This window comes from Myotis myotis, unplaced genomic scaffold, assembly GCF_014108235.1.
Source record: "Myotis myotis isolate mMyoMyo1 unplaced genomic scaffold, mMyoMyo1.p scaffold_m19_p_1, whole genome shotgun sequence".
In the NCBI taxonomy this organism is placed as follows: Eukaryota; Metazoa; Chordata; class Mammalia; order Chiroptera; family Vespertilionidae; genus Myotis; species Myotis myotis.
Genome location: NW_023416313.1, coordinates 171091382 through 171118301, shown reverse-complemented (window position 1 = coordinate 171118301; position 26920 = coordinate 171091382). Strand labels below are relative to the sequence as shown.

General features: G+C 39.2%; 1 protein-coding gene across 1 annotated transcript in view; it reads right to left on the bottom strand.

Moving 5' to 3' along the window:
* The window catches only part of UNC13C (unc-13 homolog C), a 558354-nt gene that overhangs the window by 117363 nt on the left and 414071 nt on the right, over nt 1-26920 (bottom strand). The window contains exons 20-21 of the mRNA XM_036302049.1: nt 2587-2713; nt 373-469 (exon numbers count right to left, since the gene is read on the bottom strand). Coding sequence (XP_036157942.1) covers nt 373-469; nt 2587-2713 — 224 coding nt within the window. The remainder of the gene's footprint in view (nt 1-372; nt 470-2586; nt 2714-26920) is intronic.

The window sequence follows — 26920 nt, the reverse complement described above, 5'->3', positions numbered from 1 at the left end:
TTTGGCTCAGTGGATAGAGCACTGGCCTGCAAAATGAAGGGTCCCAGGTTCAATTCTGGTCAAGGGCATGTATTTTGGTTGTGGGCACATCCCCAGTGGGAAGTGTGCAGGAGGCAGCTGGTCAATGTTTCTCTCTCATTGATGTTTCTAACTCTCTATCCCTCTCCTTCTCCCTTCCTCTCTGTAAAGAATCAAGAAAATATATTTAAAAAGTAATAAAATAAAATAAAATTGCTTTAAATTTATTTTGGTCATCAGAGGATTAAAATGAACTTTAATAAATAACAACAGCCTAACAATTCCCATTAGCTTAAAGATGAGTGATGTGACTGAATCTTGACAATAAACAATCTTAAAGTAATTGAGACTCACTCCATCTTTTTTGTCTCTTCCTAGTGCTCCATGAAGAAACTCCATTGACACATCTTCATTTTCATCTAGCCACTGCATGACAAAAGGCTCAAACCACCTAAAAAATTAATATTATAAACTATAAAAATGTTATTTACATCTCATTAGCAGTGAATGCTGTTCCCAAATCTCTTCTCATTTTCTTTTTCCAGTTCAGCTTCCTTTAGCTTTACTTCATTAAATACATTTCCCTCTCTTTTACCTTCAATCTCTCTTTCTATATCTCTTTTAGTCTACAAAAATAAATGCTTTTTATTCTTTGCTACATTGCTGTAATTTTATTTTGTGTCATTTTTCCTTCTATCTGAAGCATGGTTCCTAGTATACATTTTTGGTGAGAGTTAACTGGAAATGGGTTATTTCAGATTCTCAGTTAGATCATTGTCTTTATTTTGCTTTATTTTTGAAGGATATTTTTGATACTTGTAGAATTCTAAGTTGACTTTCTCTCTTCAGCACTTAAAAGATATCAGTGCATTATATTCTGGTTTTAGTCATTCTCATTGAACAGTCAGTCAAGAGTATAGTAGCTCTGGTAAAGTGTTTCCCCTTTCTTGACCCCCAATACATTTAAAGATTTTCTTCTTGTTTTTAAGCAGTTTTCTATGATGTACCTATAGGTAGTTTCTTTGCATTCATCCTGCTTAGGATTTACAGGAATTTTTGAGCTATGCCTCATGTTTTAATTGGTTTTATAAAATTCATACCCAGTATCATTTAAAACATTGCTCTGGTATTATTTTTTTCTCTCTTCTATTTTTTGGGGGGTCCAATTTTTTGTATATTAGACCTCTATAATTTTACTCATATATGCCTTGCACTAAACCACTAACAGCAAATCATTCATCCACTATTATGACTTCTCCACTAAAAGGACAAGTTGGACTAAATTCTTCCCCTCAAGGGACATATCAAATCATGTACATATCAGATCATGGCACATACCATGGTGTTGCATGTTACCCTTCCTCCTAAAGCTCTATGCACATTTTTATATCCCCAGTACCTCACACATGACCTCAAACATTTTTGGTATTCAATGGAACTGGGTTACTCTTCCCTTCAAAATTCAGTTAATGTGAAAACATTGGAAGAGTAATACATTACATCAGGCTCACCCATCACATTTGCAAAGGCAGTAGCACAAGTGGAGGCCCACATGCCATAGACCTAAATACTTATGATTTCTAAACTAAGCTTATACACTGCTGTATAAATGTGTTGTGGCCCTGGCCTAATGGCTCAGTTGGTTGTAGCATTGTCCCAGTACACCAAAAGGTTTAGAGTTTGATTCCTAGTCAGAGCACATACCTAGACTGTAGGTTCGACCCCCCAGTTGGGGTGTCTATGGGACGCAACCAATCCATGTTTTTCTCCCACAACGATGTTTCTCACTCTCTCTTTCTTTCCCTTCCTCTCTCTCTAAAAATCAATAAAAACTTATCCTTGGTTGAGGATTACAAACAAAAATGTGTTCTATGTTCTAACTCAACAAATAAACGTATAGCACTTTGCACAGTGCCTGACATATAGAGGACCTCCCTTGATGGAATAAAATAGAATTCAGATAAATATCAATGCATAGTATTACAAGTCTGATTGTGTGATTACAAATGTATCTGATAGAGATATGTTTATGAAAATGTTACCTGTTTAATAATGACTTCAATTTTAATTTCTAACACATTTTTCAGGTTGAATTAAAGAAAAACATCTGATTGTATAGCTCAATATACAGAGTTGGGCAAAAGTAGTGAGGTCAAGAAACACAGTTTATTCTTGTATTATTGTTTATTAATTATTGTATTATTTTTTAGATAAACAACTGTAAACCTACTTTTGCTCCACCCACTACAAGCATCCTCATTTTCCCAAGAAAGTCTGAGTTCAAGCACTTCCACAGAAATTAATTTCATCATGTGAGCCACATCCTGTCATGTATTTCTTTCTCTTTGAGTTTAGTAATAGCCAAGTAAGACATACTTGAAGAATGCAACACAATTCAATTAAATATGGTTCCCAAAGACCTGCGAATCATTTAATGCTACTGTTATAATAGACATGTCTGTATTCAGAAGACAACTACATGAACAGATTTCAGGGCTGCATAAATCAGGTGTAATTACATGGGACTTTGAATTGAGAACAAACTTGGGGTTGAAAATCACTACTTACAAGGAGTATTCAGGAATGGCATCCTTGAAGGCAGGAAGTTCTCGCACATATTCATTATAAAACCATTTCACTTTGAAATGCAAATTCATATAATCGGTGCTCTTACACAACCGCTGCTTTTCATGTTCTAGAACAGATAAAATCAAACATTTAATAAAGTTTGGTTTACCAACAATGCTGCGGTATTCCAATTTACCTTTATTAGTAGTATTTCCAAAAGGAAGAAAATTGTGTATTTGATCTAAAGGCAAAGTAAATGGCTGAAGACAAACCTGAAATTTTACAAAATGTAAAAATCATTATAAATCCTATGCCAATAGGTCAAGAAGTAATGAGAAATAATTTGAATGTCTAATGTGCCTTCATGGAAAAGGTGAGAACTCTGACTTTTTTTTTTTTCTATTTATCTGCAAGCTCTCATATTTTTACTACTTTGGGCCTGGTAAAAGTGCCAGAAAGCATTAAACTCTAAGCATGAATAAAACATGAATTCAACTGGGAGACATAATCCCCGATTAATACTGGATATGTGAATGAGTAGCTCACATTTCTGGTCTGGATATTTAACACTTAAAACACTAAGATAGTTGAAAATGAGAGGAAATATATCTAACTTTTAAGCCAGATTATTTCTTCTTTATTTTTTTTAAGTTCAGCTAAAATTATTTTATACCCTGTGATCTTTTTGATATTTCTTGAGCAGATTTTCCTAATATGTGATGTTTTTTCTCTCTTGCTCAAAAAGTATAGCTTAAAATTGTATTTTGATCTGGACATACAGTACTGGGGAATAGAGACAAATAATATTGCTAAACATGTTTATCTATTTTCCCCAGGCCCCCAATATTAATATCTTGGCCCATTGGGGCTTCAAATGTAGATACAACCAAACCTAAAATATCCCTAACTATATTCAGGCTGAAAGTGTCCTCTGAGAGGCTCTGGTCAAGGTCTGTGAATCTCTTTTAAGCTAAGGGTTTTGACTTACAGTAGAAACATACCAGTACTATACCAGTACTTTATATTCCAGGATAAAAATACCAATTGAAGCAATTATATTGTTGTAAACAAACTAGAGGCCTGGTGCACAAGATTCATGCACGGGGGGTGGAGAGGGGGGGTTTCCTCTCAGCCTGGCCTGCACCCTCTCACAAACCAGGATTCCTTGGGGGAGTCTGACTGATGGCCTACATCCTTAGCAGTTGGACATCCTTAGTGCTGCCGTGGAGGTGAGAGAGGCTCCCGCCATTGCCATTGCACTTGCCAGCTGTCAACCTGGCTTCTGGCTGAGTGGCGCTCCCCCTGTGGGTGCACACTGACCAGCAGGGAGCAGCTCCTGCATTGAGCGTCTGCCCCCTGGTGGTCAGTGTGCATTATAGCGACTAGTCTATTTGCATATTAGCCTTTTATTATATAGGACTGAGGATATCCTTGCCTCTCAAAACCTGACTATAGAGAGATTTAAATCCAAGTGATAAGCAAAAGAAGAAACAACCCCAAATAGAACATTTTCAAATTGTCTAAACAGTAATTAAAGACAATCTGTAGAACTAAGAGAGAGAACATACACAGAGAAACAAGAGTAATAAACTAATACTCTAGAACAAACTCCCAAACAAAATTATGAACTATTGATATTTTGCTTCAACTCCCTCCAAATTACATGCCACCTTTGCCCCTATCAGTGTTGTCTCTCCCCCTGTCCTTACCCCTTCTGATTTCTAGTGTCCTTTCACACCTTATGAGGAAACGTTTATCTGATAAACTCATAGATAATAATATAATGCAATACAACCCTGAAATCCAGATGAGAGAAGTCTTTTGCCCTGGAGCCCACACATTAAGAGGGTTCTCTATTTATCACAAATGCACACTCAAAAATTAAATAGTTTCTGGCAACCTCTGTCACTTGGGATCCCATACCTTGTGCTGGTACAGAGCAAGTCAGACTCTAAACATCTGGCCTTGTAACTAACACCACCTGCTCTTATGATTAACACCCGCTAAGCCCAAGAGAAACACTTCGGACTGTCTTTTGTTCTCTATCCTAAAAACAGAAGGTGACTGTGAACAAATGCAACCAGACTGCCATTGCCGACAACAGACACAGATACTGCTTTGGAGCATGGGAAGGAATTGGAACCATGGGAGCATTTAAGTAAGAAAAAAACAAACTAACTCATCAGGTTCTTCCTCTCGATAGCATCAATACAATCAATTGTTGCATAACCAAGCATTATTTTCAAGTTAATGGGGGGGATGAGGACACATTTGTAATACCTTAACTAATAATAAAATAAATAAATAAATAAAGTATTTCAAAAAAAGAAGAAATATTTTAATACTGCTATTTGCCCTTTCTCTATAATAGAAGTATCAGAGATGAAAGAAAATTAGTAAAATGTATATGAAAATAATATATAAATTGCTAAATAAATAAACAATAACAACATGATATAACAACAACAAAGACATGACATAAAAACAAAAACATGATATAAAAACAACAAAAACATGGTATAAAAACAACATTGATAAAATCAATGACTGATAAATTTATTAAACTTATTCTAATATATCCCTGTAAACCACATTAAGAGTAAAAAGACTTTCAGAGTGCTTGACTAATTTCCCTTGTGATGAAGTATTTATAACTTTAACTGTAATATCATATGCTCTTTGAACTCTAGAGAAAGCAACATATAACTGACCATGTCCAAAAATGGGTTCAGGTAGGAATATTCCTACTCTCTCTAGACTTTGTCCTTGTGATTTATTAATAGTCATCACAAATGATGGAATCACGGGAAACTACCTTTGAATTAATTTAAATGGGAGGCCAGTGTCAGAAGGGGACAAACATTGTGCACGCATGAGTCAACATTTATTTTTAAATTGCCAGTGCACATCAAATGCACCAGCCAGTTGGTCAGTCAGATGGATGGTCGGTCACTTAGCCTTTTATATATATAGATCCTCAGGTGAGTATAAAAAAGAAAAAGAAAAAAGAAAGGCTCATCCATCTCTGCCCCTTGCAATAAAGACACCTCTATACTTTGGAAAGTAGGTAAAAGGTAGCTCTGAGCAGTGTCCCAGTTAGTTTTACAGGCACGACCTTAAGTTTATTTGCTTAACGCACTTACAATTTACTTTTCCACATTTGCAGAATGTCTTTCCTCCCTCCCTCCTTATCTGGGCACTCTTCTTTGGAACTTATAGACTGCCGCAAGCCCATTCTCTAGGACTCTGCAAGCTCCCTAGATTCTCACAGTTCCAGAAAAGAAACACTTGTATTTGCCTAATGTTCTGTAGCCACACATTAGCCAGGCCATGTCCCCTTTTCCCCCAAATCCCATCTAGCCATTGTAAATTGATATGGGAAAGGAGATAGAAAGGATACAGATTGTTTTTTAAAAGAGAAAATCTGGCCCAGCTGGCATGGCTCAGTGGTTGAGCATTGATCTATGAACCAGGAGGTCACAGTTTGATTCTGGATCAGGACGCATGCCTGGGTTGTGGGCTTGATCCCCAGTGTGGAGCATGCAGGAGGCAGCTGATCAAGGATTCTCTCTCATCATTGATGTTTCTGTCTCTCTCCCTTCCTCTCTAATATCAATCTTATCTAATAAAGAGGGAATATGCAAATTGACCATCATGCCATAACTGCATCCACAGTGGAGGCAGAGATTCCATAACACAAGATGGCTGCACCCACAGTGGAAGCCCATAGCGAGCTTTAAGAGCAATCAGCAGGGATCTAAGGCTGCGTACCCACCCGGCAGTTCTTGGAGGGGGACCTTAGGCTGCACCTCCTGCCCCGGTGCCAGGCTGGGGGACCTGAGACTGTGTCCTCCGCCCACAGGGCTTGACAGGGCACTTCAAGGCGTGTCCCCCACCTTGGCCTGGCCGGGGAACCTCAAGGTGCACCCCCTGGCCCAGGCCAGGGGACCTCAGGCCGCAATCCCCGCCCTGGCACCAGGCCAGGCAACCTGAGGCTGTACCTCCCCCCCCCACCTGGCTGGGCTTGATGGGGGTGGGGCCGGCCAGATCTGGATCTAGCCCAATGAGGGCGGGGCCGGCTGGGTCTGGGTTTCGTGTGATTTCAAGGCTCATGTGAGTGGGCGGGGACTTGACTCTGGTTCCCATGGCGTGAGCCAGACTCTGACAGGAGGAAGATTTGCATATACATTTTACTAATTTTCTTTCATCTCTGATACTTTTATTATAGAGAAAGTGCAAATAGCAATATTAAAATAGTTCCTCTAATTAATTCCCTTTTAATGTGCATGAATTTTGTGCACCGGGTCACAAGTAAAATTATATTTAATAAAAAAGCAATTCTGGTTTTGCTATAATCTAGAGACCATCCATTCTAGTTCCTAAGACTACACCTGACATAATTTAAACTATCAGGGTTTCACCCAGTTCCTTTGTGAAAAAATAACTTGGAAGAATTACTAATAGTTTTCTCCTTACAGAATTGCTTTCACACTCATAGCAATTGGTTCCTACCACTTTAAGTCATGTATCTCTCATGCATTGTCAACTGATATTTACTGCTCTCTGTAGGCAGAAACAGGAGACTAGTATCATCTGTTTTCATAGTCTGTCAAGTAAACAAGAGTAATTGACATTTTTACATGCATTATGCACTTCAGCTGATACAGCCAGAGTTATTCAGTTTGTTTAGTTGGTGATGTAGGTTTGATCTTAGGGAAAATGGAAATAAAAATGGAAAGGGTATGCAATTGTATAATAAGGCCTGCTTGTAATGCTTGTCCTTAAGTAGCAAATACTCACTATAATCTAAACATTTTTCAGTAGTGGTTTGTAATCATCATGAACCCCAGTATTTGCAGCAGATTAAACTGATTACCAAATCATGTCCTTTTTCTCCCGGGCACACAACCAGACTACATTTTCCAATCCTCCTTGCAACAGGTATATCCTATAACTGAATTTTGGGCCAAAAGTAACATTGCCACTTCCAGTCATGCCCTAAAACAGCTCTTGTAAAATTCTCCCTATTTTCCCACATTACCTGGCCACATATGGAAGATCCAGCTGAGGACTGGAAGGAACAGAACTACAAAAGGATACAAATCTGGGTCTTTGAGCCACTTCTCAGAGGAGCTCCCTAATGTGAAATGCAGTAACTCCCTCCTTACCCACGATTTCACTTTGCATGATTTCACTTACCCACGGTCAGAACATATTAAACAGAAAATCCCAGACATAAACAATTCAAAAATTTTAAATTACATGCAGTTTTTCTTAGCGTGATGATGTCTCACACTGCACTCACCCTGAATAGGAATCATCCCTTTTGTCTAGCACATTCACACTGTCTATACACCCTGCCCACTAGTCACTTAGCAATCGTCTCTGTCATCAGATCACTATCAGTGCTATCACATGTTTGCATTCAAGTAACCATTATTTTCCTTACTAATACCCCCGAAGTTCATGCTGGCAATTCAAATATGCTAAAGAGAAACCATAAAATGCTTCATTTGAGTAAAAAGATATGTATGTTTAAGAAAAAATTCATAGTATGTACAGAGTTTGGTATTATTTTGGGTTTCAGAAACCTATCCCTAGTGGATAAGGGGAGACCGCTGTGCCTACTTTACTTGTACAAGTAAGAAATAAACAAATGGTACAGTGTTAAATTGTATGGAGTTAGGCTACATGGGTTAATGGTCTATTGTATCACAAAGATATTTTCAATTTATTAATTAACCTCCAAATTACTCTTTCTAATTTACACACACACACACACACACACACACACACACACACACACACACACACACGTTTCCGGCTGTCCTCTTGCTTTGTGATACTATATTAGCATAAGAACCTCTAGCAAACCTCGCTATGAATTAATCCATCATCACAGAGGAAATCGGCTAATAAAACCTGTTAAATTGATGTTAAGAAAATACTAGGTAGGCTCTGAGAGAAGAATAATCATAAAAGTAAAATATATAGACATTGTGGGTAGAATAATATCACTATTTATCTTCCTGTCAGCCTTGTTTCATACTTGTGTGCTCCCAGCTATATTCTCAGTAGTTATTATTATTATCACTTAAATGATTCTATAAAAATAACTATCACTATTCCAAATCCATGTCTGTTTTTCTTATGTCCTCCTTTATTCCTCCCATGTATAATTATATATTATGAGATATTTTAAATAAACTAAAGTACATCCTAACTATTGCCTACCAAATATCAATGTAAGAGATTATAATATCACATTCAGAAACATACTCTAAATTATCTTTAATTCTACCTATATTATCTTCTGCTTAGTAGTAGACCACATTGACAATATTGTATCTACGGGTATCTCATATGATGAAAATGACTCCTAGGATTAATTTAGCCATCAATCCTCCTGCAGTTTTAATTTTGGCAACAAAGATTTAACTAGCTAATTACATTTACTAACTACAACATTTAATTAGTTTTCCAAATAGTAGTATAGTAATTTTACACAAAATTTAATTTTTGAATTTCAGTGAGAATTATGAATATGTTACTATCAGAATAAAAATGCTTTATTAAAGTTGTGCCAAAAAAGCTTAGCAATTTAGAAAAATTTCCCTCTTTTGCTTTAGATGGTATGAACCAGTATTTATTGAAAAGAATATATTGTCTTCTGAAAGTTAGTGTTTATGCATGGAGTTTTGTGTAAAATACATAAATCTACAATTATGTATCAGTTACAGAATAGGAGTGGTATACTCCTAATCCATTCTTATATTAAAAGCAAATTGGCTCTGCATTGATGAGTCTGTTTCTATTTTGTTCTTTAGTTTATTTTGTTCAGTAGATTCCAAATATGAGTGAAATCATATGGTACTTGTCTTTCTCTGACTGGTTTCTTTCACTTAGCATAGTTCTATCCAGGTCCATCCATGCTGTCTCAAAAGGTAAGATTTCCTTCTTTTTATAGCTGAGTAGTATTCCATTGTGTAAATGTACCACAGCCTTTTTATGCACTCATCTACTGATGGACACTTGGATTTTAAACAGAGAACAGACTGACAGCTATCAGAGGGGAGGAGGTTTGGGTAGCTGGGTGAAAAAGGTGAAGGGATTAAGCAAAGAAAAAAAGCCCATTGACACAGACAATAGTATGGTGATTATTAGAGTAAAAGAGGGCTGGGGTAGGTACAAGTGGGTAAAGGGGAGACTTGACTTGGGGTTTTGAACACACAATACCATATACAGATGATGCATTATAGAGTTGTACTCTTGAAACCTATATAATTTTTTTAACCAATGTTGCTTCAATATATTCAATAATTTTTTTAAAAAAGCAGTGCACATCTGGCAGGTGGTAAGAGCTCAGTAAATGCTGATGATTGGGATGTGAGTGGTGATAATGTTGGTCTACTTAGTCAAAGACAGAGTGTGTCTTTGAGGGGACAGGAAACTTCAAAACACAAGTCCTTTCAGAAAACAGTTATTTAATTTCACTTTTAATTAATCAGTTCTATAAAATGTATGGATTGTCTATTATATACAAGAGTCTTTCTAGGCACTATTCATGTCTCCAAGGTGTTTAGAAGTGGGGATAAGACAACTCCATATATAATTCTAACATCATGTAGAAATATTTTTTTTTCTTGACTAATTGCTCTGACTAGATTACAGTAATGGCGAACCTATGACATGCAAACTCATTTTTTTGGGTTGATTTTTCTTTGTTAAATGGCATTTAAATATATAAAGTAACTATCAAAAATATAAGTCTTTGTTTTACTATGGTTGCAAATATCAAAAAATTTCTATATGTGACACGGCACCAGAGTTAAGTTAGGGTTTTTCAAAATGCTGACACGCCGAACTCAAAAGGTTCGTCATCACTGGACTAGAGCTTCTAATACTATGTTAATCCTGGAGACCATTATGCTAAGTGAAATAAGCCAGGCAGAGAAAGGTAAGTATCATATGATTTCACTCATTTGTGCAATATAATGAACAACATAAACTGATGAATAAAAATAGATCCAGAGACATTGAAGCATCGAACACACTATCAAACTCAGAGGGAAGGCAAGGGGGTGGGGGTGGGGGGGTAAGAGATCAACCAAAGGTCTTGTATACATGTATATAAGCATAACCAATCGACACAGACAATATGGGGTAAGGGCCTGTGCTAAGCAGGGTGGGCTGAGAGAGATCAATGGGGGAAAATAGAGACATACGTAATACTTTCAACAATAAAGAACTAAAAAAAATACTGTGCTGAATACAAGTGGTAATAGTGAGCATCCTTATTTTGTTCCTGATCTTAAATGAAAACCTTTCAGCTTTCACAATTGAGTTTGACCTTTGCTACTGTATATGGATTTTATTATGTTTAGGTACATTCTTTTATACCTAGTTTCTTGAGGGTTTTTATCATGAAAGAATGTTGAATTTATCAAATGCTTTTTATGCATCTATTGAGATAATCATGTGATTTTTATTCTTTATCCTGTTAATTTTGGTATATCTCGTTAATTAATTTTTGTATGTTCATACAATGTTGCATCCCTGGAATAAATTCCAGTTGATCATAGAAAAATAGAAGCAAATTGGCTGCCAAAAATCATCACAGTGTCATTTTCTATTTCTTAATTTGTGGCATCATTTTATTGCATAAACACTGTGCTGTCCTATAGTTAGTAGCATACAATTTTGTAGGACTATCACAAACATCTGTCTAAATGTTTAACAGCCTGGAAGTTCTGGAAGGAATCTATATATATATAAAAGGCTAATATGCTAAGTGTCCTTCCCACTGTCTGACAGGTCACTATGACGTGCACTAACCACCAGTGGGCAGACGCTCAGCGCAGGAGCTGCCGTGACGCACACTGGCCATTTACAGAGAAATAGCAATGTGGACCTGGCCGTCAAAGCAACACTTGGCTTCCCCCAAGTAGAACACAGGCCCCACCATCACCCTGGAGTGACAGCCCACCAAATCATAGCCAATGCTGCCTTGACCCCATGGCCAGCCTGAAAACGGTTGCTATGGTCACTGGGTAATAACATCACATAGCAACACCCGGCTTCCTCTCCCTAGCCACTAGCCTCCTTGTGGTTTTTTCAGCCCAGGAACATGACTTGCTTTATAGCCAGGTGGAAACATTTACACTGTAACCAAATGTCTGTGAAGTGTTTTCCCATGCCTCATCTTATTTTATCCTCACAGAAGTCCTGGAGTAGGTAGATAGGAGACTCGATGGAATCCTATTTTTATTAGCCAGAAAATGAAGATTTAGACAGCTTAGAAACTTAACCCAACTGAAAAGAAGTAAGAAATGGTGGACCTTGAAAATTACTTCAGGTTTTCTTACTGTGCAGAATATAATCAAACATTGATGCAGTTAAATATTTTACCCTTTGTTCTCCCTGCATGATCTACAATAATAATCTGCTTTGTGTTGATATTTACTGCTGCTGTGTTGCTGACAATTACCTGAAAGAGAAGTTGGGGTGCTTCAATGGGCTGGAAAGAGTTTAGCTAAATCAGAAAGCAGGTCTAATTAAGCAGGTTTATTCTATACATATAAAAGGCTAAGTTGACTTGTGCATGCACAATATATATAAAGCCCTCGCTGGCACCATTTGCACACATGTGTTTCAAACTGCCATTATTGATCGTGAATTTGGTTGACACTTCTATTATAGAGAAAGAACAAATTGCATTATTAAAATACTAGTAGCCCGGTGCACAAAAATTTGTGCACTCAGGGGGGGGGGGTCCCTCAGTTATTAAACATTTATTGGCACAACACTGACCACATTGGTGGTGGTGGTGGTCTTGTCAGAATGTGTTATATTATGCAGATGAAAATCTATTTAAACAGATTTGATATAGATATTTTCAAAGATGGAAGAATTGTCCCTGTCAACTATTTTAGTTGATTCATATCTTCACTAATTGTCATCATTGAAAAGTTTTCAGTCCCCATATGGATTGCTGGATATAATAGGTCATGCGCTGCCCCTGTCCTTTGTAGCCTTTGTTACCTTAAGGACTCTAGTTTTCCATTTATATATTTAAGTACCAACCTTACCAGCTTAAAAATGTAAGTTTTGACACTGCTCTCTCTGTTCTGTATCCTTCCGATGAATAGTGGAGTTGGGTTGCAGCACAGGAGAGAAATTCAGAAGGGGAATATTGAAGTAATGACTGCAGTAGGAGAAGAGAGAACCTATTTCCCTGGCCACAGGTGCTGGCGCCCTGGACCACAGGGCTGGCAGCTTCTCCGGGTGGCTGCAGCCTGGCACCTTGGGTGGGTGGCTTGTCCATCTCCTGGGCTTCAGCCAGTCGCAGGCGCTGGCACCTGGACCAAAGGTGGGCAGCTTCTTCTTCTGGAGGCTTCTTCTTCTTCTGTGCTTCCAGGAAGGGCAGTCAGTTATGTGTATATGTGTGTGTATGCAAACATAGGTGTGTACACGTTGTATGTGGAAATCTGCTGGGCAAGTCAAAACCATAGAAGAGTTGCCCCCTATCTCTTGAATCTTCTAGAGATATCCCCCACTTTTTTATTCTATCACTACTGGAGAGTCAGTATTTGCAGCCAGCCAGCCAGTGACTCTCTCAGTGTCTATTTCTGACTTCTTCTTTCCCTGTCTGTCTTCCAACCCCTAATCATATTTCCACCTGGATGCATCATTTTTACTCCCAATATGCTGTATAGAGAAGGAGTCAGGATGCTGTCTTCCCATGAATAGTATTCAGTAACAAACCAATTGCATTTTAGTTGAGAAATGCCCCTACCCACCCTTCAAATCCCTTCCACCATGCGTTTCTGTTTCCCTTTTTGTTTGTTGGATTGTTCTGCTGCTCCTTCTCCTCACCCCACCACCCTTGGATCGTAATGTAAAATTATTTTACCATGTCAAGAAATTATTAAAAATACAGGTACTTTGAAAAAAAAAAATACAGGTACTTCTCCGATCACCGGCCAGGAGGTGGGCAAAGGTGGCCCCGGTTCTCTGATCACAGGCCTCCTTTTCCCCGCCACCCAGCTCTTGCCTGCCGCCTGGGCCACCTTTGCTCTGCCACCCAGCTCTTGCCTGCTGCCTGGGTTTCCGATCACCGTCAGCGGCAGGCAGCTTCTTCCGTCCTTCCCCTTTCAAGTCCCAGTGTTGCGCCTACATATGCAAATTAACTGCCATCTTTGTTGGCGGTTAACCGCCATCTTTGTTGCCAATTAATTTGCATATCGCCCTGATTAGCCAATGGGAAGTGTAGTGAAGGTACGGTCAATTACCATGTTTGTCTATTATTAGATAGGATTTCGTCTAATTAGTTTCCTTTCAATGTGCATGAATTCATGCACCAGCCCACTAGTATAAAATAAAAAGCCAATAGTAGGCCCAATGCATTGAGGCTTTGTGCGATATTATGTGCTCACCTAAAACCTCATTATCCAGAAGTTTTGGTTCTAAAAACAAATATGGATCAGACTTTTATAGATAACATGCACATATAAACATCTATTAAAGATAATCATAAATTCATATTAATAGTATATTGATGAGATCATGGTCTTTTTATACACTTACAATGCTAAGTCATGTAACTAGAAGAAAACAGAATAACAGTTATCTTTTTCCATTTCAGAGCAGCTCTATAAAGGTCTTATAATATCAGCACATCTTTAGAGTGAGAAAGTACCTAAACTCTGGCTGCCAAAGTAAGCTATGGTATTAACAAGGTATGAAGCTTGGAGAAATAAACATTTTAATAATAAATGACTATGCATAACATGTTTGCAAAAGGTAACTTAGACCAATGTGAAATGTCAAAAAAGAAAAATCAGCAAACAAGAAAATAACCCACTATCCACAATAGTACATTATTGTACACAACTTAGGAATTAATGACTCTGAAGGAACAAATATCATTAATTTTTATAGGGTAAGAAAGAAGATGCTGAAGTTTCTTCATGACACATTTCTGATAACTAAGTCTTAGCAAATCACTATTTAAAAAGCCAAGCAAATTAATAAAATATTGTCTTATTCCATGACCGCTGAAACTGATGCCAGAGAGTTTTACCCCTGAAAGAAGTAGCTGAGTAGTCCTATTCATTATTACAGCCAGTCTTTCTGCAGAATCCCAAGGTGAAGTCAGGCTCCCCAGATTCATTAAACCAGGAAGGATGGGGTCAGGCATACTTCATAGATAGACACCATCTCTGACATATCTGCTTAGAATTCTGGTGGAAATCAATAACTGACAAATCTAGACTAGTGAGTTTAGAGTAAGATCTTTCTGTTGAAAACAAAAACCTTTGGAATGCTTTTCTATTTCTGAATAAAAATATTCATCAATAAATGGGCTGTATAATGCTATCATGCTTTTTGACTTCAAACTTTTCTTTGCCAAAATTAAACAGTACAACATGAAAATTTCCTGATAATCTTCATCTATGACAGCAATTCCTACATCTGTGAAGTATTTTGCAGCCAAGCAAAAAACTGGAGCTACTCTCCCATAACACAAGGAGGAAAGAATATACCATCTCATGGTATGACTTGGAAGAATGCTGCATGACTTGTCTGAGCCATAGACCTTGGAAAATCAGAAAGCAGTATGAAGGCAGACCCACCTAATCTGGTGTTAGGAAACTAGAGACGGATAATTATAAGGTAAAAAATTGGATGAAATGGGAAAGAGTGTTCAAAAAGATAGAGACAGCCAACAGCCTGGAACATAATGGTAAAAGAGAGGCATCCAAAGAAGCTATTGCCATTAATTGACAAGTCACTTAGCAAGGGTATAAAAAGAGCAACAAAAAACAAGCTTCACTTACACTGTATTTTTACCTGGAGTCCTAGCCATAGGTGTACTGCAGGGTATTTCTGCAAGAATTAGAACTAGGAACTAAAATGTGGATTTCCATAATTCATACAACTTATATTTATTGTTTATCTAATATGAACCGGGTACTATTCTATATACTGAGAGTACAGCACAGAAGAAAACAGTGTATCCATCACCTTGGAATTTTTATACAGTGAGGAGAGGCAAACAATTCAAACCGTTTAATATAATGTGAGGCAGTGGTAAGTGTTAACGTGGAAAGTAGGAAAATTATGCAGAAGAAGGAAGTAAATGAGCTCAGAGTGCCTTTTACGATAGGGCATTCGGGAAAGATCTCTAATGAGGTGACACGAAAGCAGAACTGAGTGAGCATTTCAGGGGGAAAATACAGCAAGTGAAGTGGCTCTCAAGCAACACAGTGTGCTTAAGTTCAAACAGATGCAAGGAGGCCAGTGGGGCGAGAGCAGAGTCAGGGAGTGAAAGTGGTGAGAACCGACTTCAGAGAGAAGCCAAGGCCAGGTCACATCGGACCCTGTGGTCTATGAGACAGACCACTCCCTGTAAGATTTATATATAACGCTGGAGGATTTTGTAAAACGTCACTTTGGTTGCTGTCTGGGAAAGAGATTATAAGGATGCAAAAGTGAAAGCAGGAGTTGTTTATAGGAGACTACTGAGCAGAACAAGCAATGGATGGCAGGGCAGCTTGGACTTGAGCCGTAATAGTGATGATTGTGTTGGAAGTGAGGAGGCAGAGGGTCTAATCTTGGCTCTGGGTCTTAACATTACATAACCGTGCTTCTCACTGCTTCCCTTCCTTGGTAAGCTCTCTAAGAACAGATATAACAACTTACTAAAAGTTTTATTTCCCACACCACCTTGTCTGGTTAGAATCACAGATGGATAGAGGGAGGGATAGATAGATGGGCAAAAATGTAAACAGCTCTTTTGCCATGTTGATTCCCTTATTTTCCTCACTCTTACTGAAAACAGAATGGTTCATCAATCATACTGGTAGAGGACTTGTTCAACATTGGACTTGGTCTACAAGTTTGCTGGTTTATAACTTCACATGGGGAAAAGACACTGCTGTGTCTTCAAAGATAGGTCTAATTTTCTGTATTAACATAAAAGGCCCTGTCTATGTCAATAAAAGTTTTATTAAGAATTGCCAATAAAATATAAACATAATTTTTCTTCCATATACACATAGCTCATATAAACTACTCTTAATCAGTTTCATGTATTTCTCAGAAGTATGTAGATTTTATGGCAAAATCATTGTCTGTAACTTTTTCTTAAAAGACTCAAATCTTTATGGATTTCACATCTTATAGTTTCCTGTATATTTTCTCATTACTTATTTAAATATACCTGTAGTTTAGATTCCTTTTGTAAGATAAAATTGATTTCTATCAATTATTTACAGCATACAAAAATAAAAGGTAGGACTTTTTCTTTGTGGTGGATATTAATGAAGCTATTTTTTCTTCAGCTTCCTGAGTTGGCATCATTTCTTTATTACTTACAGGGGAAATGGAAACAATTGATAAGTCATGAACAAAGGTGAAAAATGCTTTACATAATTTATATTTTAGCAAGAAGTGGGTAAAACATCCTAAATATTTATTACTTTTAGTTTTATTATTGGTGGTAATATTTATTTTTAACTTTACTGATAATTTCTTTAGAATTATCCTTAAACATATGAAAAATGTATATCTTCATTCATATTTAAAGAAATAAAAATGTATTGAGATGAAATTTCTCTATCAGATTAAAAAAAATAGAAATTATACCTTTTGTTTGTTAGGGAACAATTGGCAATATATGTCAAAATTTTAAATGCCAAAACTTTTGGCAATTTTACTTCTAAGAATTCTACTTTTAAATATATTTGCACATGTAAACAAAAAGTATATTCCCAAAGGTATTTATCTTAGCAAAATACTAAAAATAATCTATGTATTTATTGATATGGAAATAAATGTTTTTTATGCATCCATTCTATTGAAAATAGAATTTACTCCAAAGAATGAGATAGATTCTAAATGTGTTTATATAGTATGAGCCCTAAGTTATACTGTTAAGGATAATAGCAAGGTATATTGGAGTACTAGTATAGATAATATATTACCATTTGTATGAAAATGACAAATATATTTACATACATACATGCATATGCTTGGAACATTTTTGAAAATACACAAGAAACTTGAAATAGAGATCATATTTGGGGACAACGACTGATCAGGTATTCAAGAAAAACTTTATACATAAATTTTTGTCCTAATTATACATCTATTACATTTTCAAAAATGAATACCTTTTTTTAAAAAAAAAAATACCAGAAGTGTAAAGAACAAAATAGAAAATTTAGAAAAGCAAGTAATTTGAAGAACAGCTTAAAATTTTTCAGAAAGTGGGGATAATTCTTAAAGGTTAGACAATAAATGACTGACGTGGAAATCAGAGAGACTTCTACTACTGGACAGCAGATCCAACATAAGAGAAAAAGGTAAACAAATGGAGCAGAACAATAAAAGGCACAATTAAATTATTTTGCGGTAGGGGGAGGGGGAGAGCAAAACAAGTATGAAGTTAAGGAATTCTCCACTAGTAAAGATACTCACATCTAAATACTATTGAATAGACACATTTGGCAAAATGTTTGAAGGAATAAAATAAGCAATTCTTACAGGATTCAAAACAGGAAGAAAACACATATACAATTACAACAGGCTGGCCTGTGACTCTTGTATTCACTAGAAGCTGTGGGATAATGAAACAACATATACAGAGTCATGAGAGGAAAATTATCTGAGCGCTAAAGAATTGTATATTCAGTCATATTTTTGACAGGAAGACAAAGTACACACAGCTGAACTAGCTGGCTCCAATAATAAATATGCAAAGATATTGAGGTATTGGTTCATTATTTTGTAACATCATGGAGATAAAGATTAAAAGTCATACATTTCTATCATGAATCACTATTTTTCATTACAGGAATAAATTTGTTTTTGGGCATAAAGAGTTCTTATGTTAAAGCCTCTCTCTCCCCAGATTCAGAAATCTAATTAAATAGGAATTACACTTATTACAAAAGGATGAAACAGCCACCTATCTTTGTCAAGAAAAAGGATGAAAAAGGTGAAGGGATTAAACAAAGAAAAAAACAAAACACAGACACAGACAACTGTATGGTGCTGGGGTCCAACCCCAGCAGGTCCAGGGGTCCCCAAAGGTGTGGACGGAGTCAGCGAAGAAGGAATGACACGGAGAGGGCGTTCAGATGATCATCATAGCGAGGTTCTCTAGCCAAGTTCTGGTCAGGATTTCCAGTGAAGTTCTGGTTAGGATCTCCAGCCACGTTCTGTGTCCATGTTCTCTTGCTAGGTTCTCCAGCAAGGTTCCCCAGGTTCCCCAGCCAGGTTCAGTCACCAGATTCCGTAGCCAGGTTCTTCAGCCAGGTTCTGGCTAGGTTCTCCAACCAAGTTCTGTAGCCAGTTTCTGTCCAGGATCTTTTGTCATGTTCTCTCCAGTGAAGTTCTTCTGTCTCTAGGTTCTGTGTAGGTTCTGTCTTCTAAGTTCTGTCTTCTAAGTTCTGTGTTCTAAGTTCTGTGTCTTGCTGTCTTGTTACATCTGTATTTATACCAGTTGATTCAATCCTATCAATCTCTATTACAAAGGTTAGGGTGTTTCTTATCTTCATTCCAGGGAGTAAAGATTATGTAGCTTAAGCATGATTGTTCATAGTTAAAGTGATTAATTACCCTCCTGGCACTTAGTTAAGAGGTTTTATTCCCTCCCTAACTTCAGGGGAAAATCCCTACCTGGGGAAACAACCTTTCTCAGAGACCTTGGTTAAAACACATAGTGCCAAGAAGGTGAGCAAACATATTAAGAACAGTATGCCATATATGCCAGGTCCTTTGAAACAGCAAGGATGGATCAGCTCCCGGCAGTATGGTGATTGCCAGAGGGTCTGGGAGTGGTGAACACACAATCTCTATATATAAAAGCCTAAGCGACTGGAATGACCAGAACGACCGGTTGCTATGACACACACTGACCACCCGGGGGTAGATGCTCAATGCAGGAGCTGCTCCCTGGTGACCAGTGCACTCCCACAGCCAACCTTCCATGGACAGCCAACCTCCCCCAGTTCCTCCCCATGGCTGGACAGCACTGATTGGCCCCAAGGGGGGGGCTGGTGACCAACCTCCCTAGGCCCCTCCCCCTGGCCAGCCTGGCCCCTGATTGGCCTCCCCACCCTGATTTGGGGTGGAGCTGGCAGGCCAACTTCCTGTGGCCCTCCCCCACTGCCAGCCTGGCCCCGATGGGCCCCGATTGCTAGCCAGGCTGAGGGACCCCACCTGTGCACAAATTCATGCACTGGGCCTCTAGTACAATATACAGATGATATATTATAGAGTTGTACATCAGAAACCTATATACTTTTATTAACCACTGTCATCTCAATAAATTCAATTAAAAATAATATACAAATTCATGCATGGGTGGGGTCTGGCCAGCCTGCCTCGATTGGGGCCAATTGGGCTGGGCTGGATGGGGAGAGGGGCCATGGAAGGTTGGCCGGCTGGCCCTGGTCATGGAACTCCTGGTCAAACTCCCAGTGGAGGGGGAAATTTGCATATTAGCCTTTTATTATATAGAAAAACATTTTAAAAGGATGGAAACAAACAAACAAAAATATTGAATGGAAAAATCCTAAAGGTTATGTGGTTATCCCTGGATGATTCCTTTCCTCTATTATATCTCTGAAATGGAAATTATATCTCTAAAATTGAAAAGTAAAACAATAAAGCTTTTGGAAGAAAACATGGGAGATTATTTCTTTATGTACTTGTATATATTTTAATAAGAGTGATTTTTCATATTTATTTTGGGATGTTCATTAAAAAATAATCATTGAAAAAAAATTCAAACAACAAAATACAAAGAAGAAAGAAAGATTATCAAAAATTCCATGATTCACAGATATGATGTTAAACTATGACTGAATACCCTTCAAATAACACTCTCTGAATTTATCTATTTATAAATATGTGAGAATACAATATGTGTAAATATTTTATGTTCTATAGCCCACTCTGTTTAATAAACAACTTTTATGTCAATAAAATGAGAATTACCTCATTATTTTAAATTAGCTTTAGATCATCATTATTCCTAAGAAAATATTCTTGGGCATGCAGTTTTATATATGTTATTATTCATTAGATCTGTCTGGCTTTAGGATCTAAGCTTTCTCTTTACATCATACAACTTCCTTAAACATGGTTTGGCACAAAGAAAAATAAATTTTAGAGGAATTATATCTCTAAAATTGAAAACCAAAGCAATAAAGCTTTTGGAAGGAAACATGGGAGATTATTTAGCCAGCAGTCCAGGATTTTGAGAGGGATGTCCAACTGCAGGTTTTGGCCCGATCTCCAACTGCCAGTTTAGGCCCAATCCCAGGGATCGGGCCTAAACTGGCAGTTGGATATCCCCCAAGGGGCCCCAGATTGGAGAGAGTGCAGGCTGGGCTGAGGGGACACCGCCCCCCCCCATGCACAAATTTTGTGCACCAGGCCTCCAGTACCGTCATAATTAAAAACTTCTATTTATAGAAAGACAGAAAGAGTAAAAAGCAAGTGATAGACTGGAAAAATATTTGCAATACAAATATTCAACAAAATGCTACAATGCATATTTATGATACATAAAGAATTTTAAAATATTAAGATGTCAGACAACTCAATAAAAAATGTGCAAAAAATAGAAAATGTAGTTCACAAAAGAAATCCAAATAGCCAACAAGTGTATTTTAATTAATTCATTACATACCTACTAAAATGGCTACAATGAAAAAGAGACAATACCAAGTTGATGAAGATTTGGGGTAATTAGAAATTTTATACACTGTTGGTGGGAAAAGGAATTGGTGTAACTGCTTTGGAAAATTATTTTGCAATATGTACTATACTGAACATATGCATCCCTAGTAAGTTCACTCACTGAGAATATCTATGACAGATATATCTGTGTATATTGACTGAAAGATGTGTATAAGAACATTCATAGAAGCACAATTTATAGTAGCCTAAAAGCAGAAACTATCCAAATAAACCTCAAAAGTAAAATGAATAAATGTGACATATTTTTGCATTGGCATACAATACAATAATGAGAATGAGCAAACTATAATTTGATGTAACAATATGCATCAAATATTTTTGTGTAAAATAACAAAAATAATGTTGAGTGTGCAAAATAGAATACATACTATAATTTGATTTGTATAAAGTTTCAGAACAGGCAAAACTATTGCACGGTGTTAAAAGTCAAAGCAGTGAGTAACTTTATTAGAGGGATTTAGGTAATGACTGGAAAAGAGCATGGTAGGGGCTTCTACAGTTCTGTTAACAGATAAGTTCAGCATGTGAAAATTTAGCCAGCTGGACACCTATGATATGTATGCTTTATATATGCTATCCTATATAATAAAAGCCTAGCAACCATAATGACAGAACGACCAGAATGACTGCTTGACCAGTCACTATGAGGTGCACTGACCATCTTTGGGTCCTTTTCCCAGAAGGCAGGCTCCCATCATTCAATGGTGAACAGGGACCCGGGGGTGGGTGGTGGGGGATGCGGGAGGCACCAGGCCAAGGCCCCTGCCCCACTGGTCGCCCCACACACAGAGGGCAACCCGCGGCGGGGGTGGTGCCAGGGAGCAGGCAGAACAGCTAATCTCTTGGTGTCTCCCCCCAGCCTGCAGGCTCCGATCGCCCAATGGCAAACTGGGAACCTGAATGGGTGGCAGGGGGGGGTGGGGCCAGCTGCCGGCAGCTGAGGAAGATGGCCCTGATCACAGGCTAGGCCTAGGGACCGTACCCGCACATGAATTATGTATGCCAGGCCTCTAGTTGTTCAATAAAATGTTGACTTAGTAAATTTTAACCTTGTCTCTTAAGCAATGGTCAGTGACTGACAGTCCTTCATGTAGTTGAAGATTTATGACCAAAAATTACATGATGTTAACTACCCTATGTCTAGACAAGCACTTATCAAAACAGACTGTGTGAAAGACCTAACAAGCTCCTTGGCATATTTCCCCTATTTAGAACTTACTGTCAATAGAATTCCCACCTCAAAGGTGAAAATACTAGTAAAATATTTTGCATCTTTTAATTACATTTTAAACACTACCTTTATATAATCAAACCTCTACTCATATTCATTTATCTAACTTTTTCTTTGTGTTAGCTAATACATTTTACTCTTTAGGCAAAAGTTCAGACAAATAAACACTACCTTTATATAATCAATCTTCCACTCATATTCATTTATCTGACTTTTTCTTTGTGTTAGCTAATAAATTTTACTCTTTAAGTGAAAGTTCAGATAAGCAGAATCAATATACCCAGAGAACTAATTCAGGGCAGACTTTTATTCTTTTCGCTTCCCCTTTCTATTTATTCACACTATGTTGTAATATAATTCAATTCAACAGTGTTATTGTTTATTATGTGCAAACCACCATTCTATGTACTATAGGGATACAAAAGAAGCCTAGGGCATGGTCCCCATGTTTAAATAAAAGTATATAGAAAGACTAATCTGTTTTATGGGTTAAATGGTTACATTGGAGGAAAGACTGCAAAAAGCAAGGAAGCCAGAAGACATGGACTTCAGTCTAGGCCAGGGGTGGGCAGCCCCTGGCACGCGTGCCAAACATGGCATGCCAGTAACTTTTGCTGGCACGTGAAACCCTCTCTTATAATCTTCCATTTACAACTTTTTTCTTAATATCGACTTTTTTATTTTTCAGATAAATTCAGTGTAGGTGCATCTTAGCTAAATAATTTTACATAACAAGTTATCTTAAAGACCATAGACATGGATTGAAGAGAGAGGGGAAGAGCAATTTCTATACCTCTGCCTTAACTCTCCCTGCCTTCCTAGATCCAACCAGTGTTTTGGTTTCATCCACATACGCTTGTGAATCTTTATTCTCAGTGATGAATTTTGTTAAGTCTCATAACAGGAGTAGCCTGACGGATGAAAGTAGTAGCTCGTACATATCTCTGAAGGTCACAAAATATCAACCTGATGTAAAATCTCTGTCATCAGTGATGCAGCAACAAAAGTTCCACTGATAATATCAAACGGATTTTTCTGTCGGACTATCAGTGTACATGTATACATTAAAAAATAAATGTATTTTTCATCATCGTATACTCTATTTTTTTCACTCAAATGAATTTTATTATTTCTTCAAGGTTCTTCACATACGTACACCTTAAGAGATATCAAGTAGGCGTAACATGTTCTCAAAAAATTAGGGTTGGCACGCAGAAGAATTTTGAATCAGAGATTTTGCTGGTTTTGGCATGCACTCACAAAAAGGTTGCCCACCCCTGGTCTAGGCTGTATCACTTACTGGCCTAGTCACCATCAACAAGCCATTTTGTCCCTAGAAGGCTCGGTTTCTTCTTATATAAAACTAGTGGCCCAGTGCATGAAATTTGTGCATGTATGAAGTTTATGAGGGTGTAGGCCGAGCAGGGGGAGTCCCTAGGCCCGGCCTACACCCTCTCCAATCCGGCACCCCTTGGGAGATGTCTGACTGCCAGTTTAGGCCCGATCCCATCAGGCCTAAACAGGCAGTCTGGCATCCCTCTCACAATCTGGGACCGCAGACTCCTAACCACTCACCTGCCTGCCTGGCTGATCGCCCCTAACCCCTCTGCCTGCCTGATCGCCTCTAACCACTCTGCCTGCCTGATCGCCCCTAACCCCTCTGCCTGCCTGATCGCCTCTAACCACTCTGCCTGCCTGCCTGATCACCCCTAACCTCTCTGCCTGCCTGATCACCCCTAACTGCTCCCCTGCTGGCCTGTTCACCCCTAACTGCCTCTGCCTGATCACCCTAACCGCCTCTGCCTGCCTGCCTGATCACCCCTAACTGCTCTCCCTGCCGGCCTGATAGCCCCTAACTGCTCTCCCCTGCTGGCTTGATCACCCCTAACTGCCTCTACCTCAGCCCCTGCCACTGTGGCTTGGTCCGGATGGACATCCGGAAGATGTCTGGTCTATCTGGTCTAATTAACATATTTCCCTTTTATTAGTATAGATGGAACTGTAACTCCACCATCCTATCAGGATTTTTTAAATGTTTTTTCTTGGGGGGGAGGGGCGTGGAAATCTAGTGATGTAACATTATATGTCAACATTGAAATATACTTAATAAATGGCAGTAATAGTGACTGTGGTTGTAACAGGAACCACCAGGTGAGGAGTCTATTATAATAACACTAGAGGCCCAATGCACAAAATTTGTTCACAGGTAGGAACCCTAGTCCTGACCAGTGATCAGGGCCAATCTGTGGGTGACCAGCAGGGCAATTAGGGGGGCCCCTGTTGGCACCCATCTTGGCTGGCCTGGCACCACCCACTTGCCGGCCCTGGCCCTCACTGCTGCTGCCAATCGCCTCCCTTTGTGGAGTAACTGGTGGATTGATTGGGGGGGCCCCCATTGGCACCCACCTTGGCTGGCCTGGAGCCTGCTGGCTGGGGCAGCACCTGCATTGAGCATCTGTCCCCTGGTGGTCAGTATCATCATAGCAACCAGTTGTTCCACTGGTTGTTCTGTTGTTTGGTCCATTTGCATAGTAGGGTTTTATTATATAGGACTAGTGGCCTGGTGCATGAATTTCATGCATGGGGGGGTTGTCTCTCAGTCCGATCTGCACTCTCTCCAATCTGGGAACCCTCGTTGGGTGTCCAGACATCCCTCTCACAATCCAGGGCCACTGGCTCCTAACCACTCGCCTGCCTGCCAGCCTGATCGCCCCCTAACTGCTCCCCTGCCGGCCTGATTGCCCCCAACTGCCCTCTCCTGCTGGCTTGATCACCCCCAAGGCTTTTATTAGTATAGATATGACCCTTCACAGAAAATTTCACTAACCCTGCTTTACAATAAGGGCTTGACAATGGAATCATTGGGGCCAGACACCAAGATTTCCTTTCTTTGAATAGTGGAGGGAATAATTATCTTGTCTTTAAGTTGCCCTGAACATCAAATGAGACAATGACTTAGAAAAGCATAAAAGCACCATATAAAGAGAACTGTCTTTTACATGTACTGAAAAGACAATAACTTGGTAAAATGAAAAACACTATTTTTATTCTCCCCCTTCCTTCCTTTACAGCCTTTATTTAAACTTTACAATTTAGAAAAATTTCACTATTTTCATTTCTTTACATTAAATATTATTTTGTATTAGTTTCAGGTTTTATATTAGTTAAAGAATAGTGGTTAGACAATCATATACTTTACAAAGTGTTCCCTGATATTTCCAGTACCCACCTGGCATTATACCGTCATTACAGCACTATTGACTATATTCCCTATTCAAGTGACAATAGGTTTACAGGTTCCTTCCAATCTTTCTTTTGTGTTGCTCATCTTTCCTTTTCTTTCTCACTTCTTCCCTCATTTTCTTTATATGGTATCTCAATTGGTCCTCAAAGCTCAGAGAAGGCACTGGAACATGCTTAATCCATTTTACAGACCAGGAAACTGAGGCCAATTCCAGTTGCCTGTGGAACTGGACTCAGCGCGCAGGGAGCCCTCACAGCCGTGCTCTCCGCCCTTCCTAAGGGTCGGCCGCGGGGAAACCGAACAAACCTTCCCATCAGGCTTCTGAGCCTCCTCCTCAAGCACCTCTTCATCGCAGATGCTCCACATTCTTTCCTCTCCCCAGCCCCCTGCCCCCATTCTTTTCTGCCTCCCCCACCCCCCCTTCTCCAGAGCAGGTGGTAGGCTTCGCACTCGCTGTGCAGGCTTACGCTGCAGGTGGGCAGGGAAGGTGTGGGCTTGCTTTTGGGCCAAGGCAGGAGCAGGAGTTGCTGCCTCTGAAGTGCGGAGGTCACCTGGGCAAAGCCAGGTTAGCACTGGGAGCTTCTCTGAATTGCATTAGTCAGTTGGGTACCCTGCAGTGCGGCACCCCTCCACTGAGGTGGTGCCACACCTCAACCCCCTTCTCAGGGCTTCAGGTCTGCACCCCTCCACCCAGGCGTCCTTCCATGCCCCTTGTTCCCCATCGGGCTGACCCGCGTCTTGGGGCCACTGCAGAACCTCGCTCTCCACTCTATGCAGGTGAGGCAGATCCCCGCCCACTGGCTCCCTGCCCTGGCCCGAGCCCCCTCTGGTGCATCCTGCCTCACCAAGTTTTTGCCTTTGATCTGTGGCATTGGTGACAGCACACTCCTAGCAAGCCTGGTACCCAGAGGGGCACAGGGTCAGTTCTTTGCCCAGAATGTTAAAGGTTGCAGTTGCATTTGCTGGTGAAGGCAGCGCCTGTGTGGGGTGTCCTCATAGAGGGACGGTGCTGCGCTGCTCTGCGCCCCTTGGGCCGCCCGCCTCCTGGCCGGCTGCTTCGCCAAAGCTGTGATGCTCGCCCA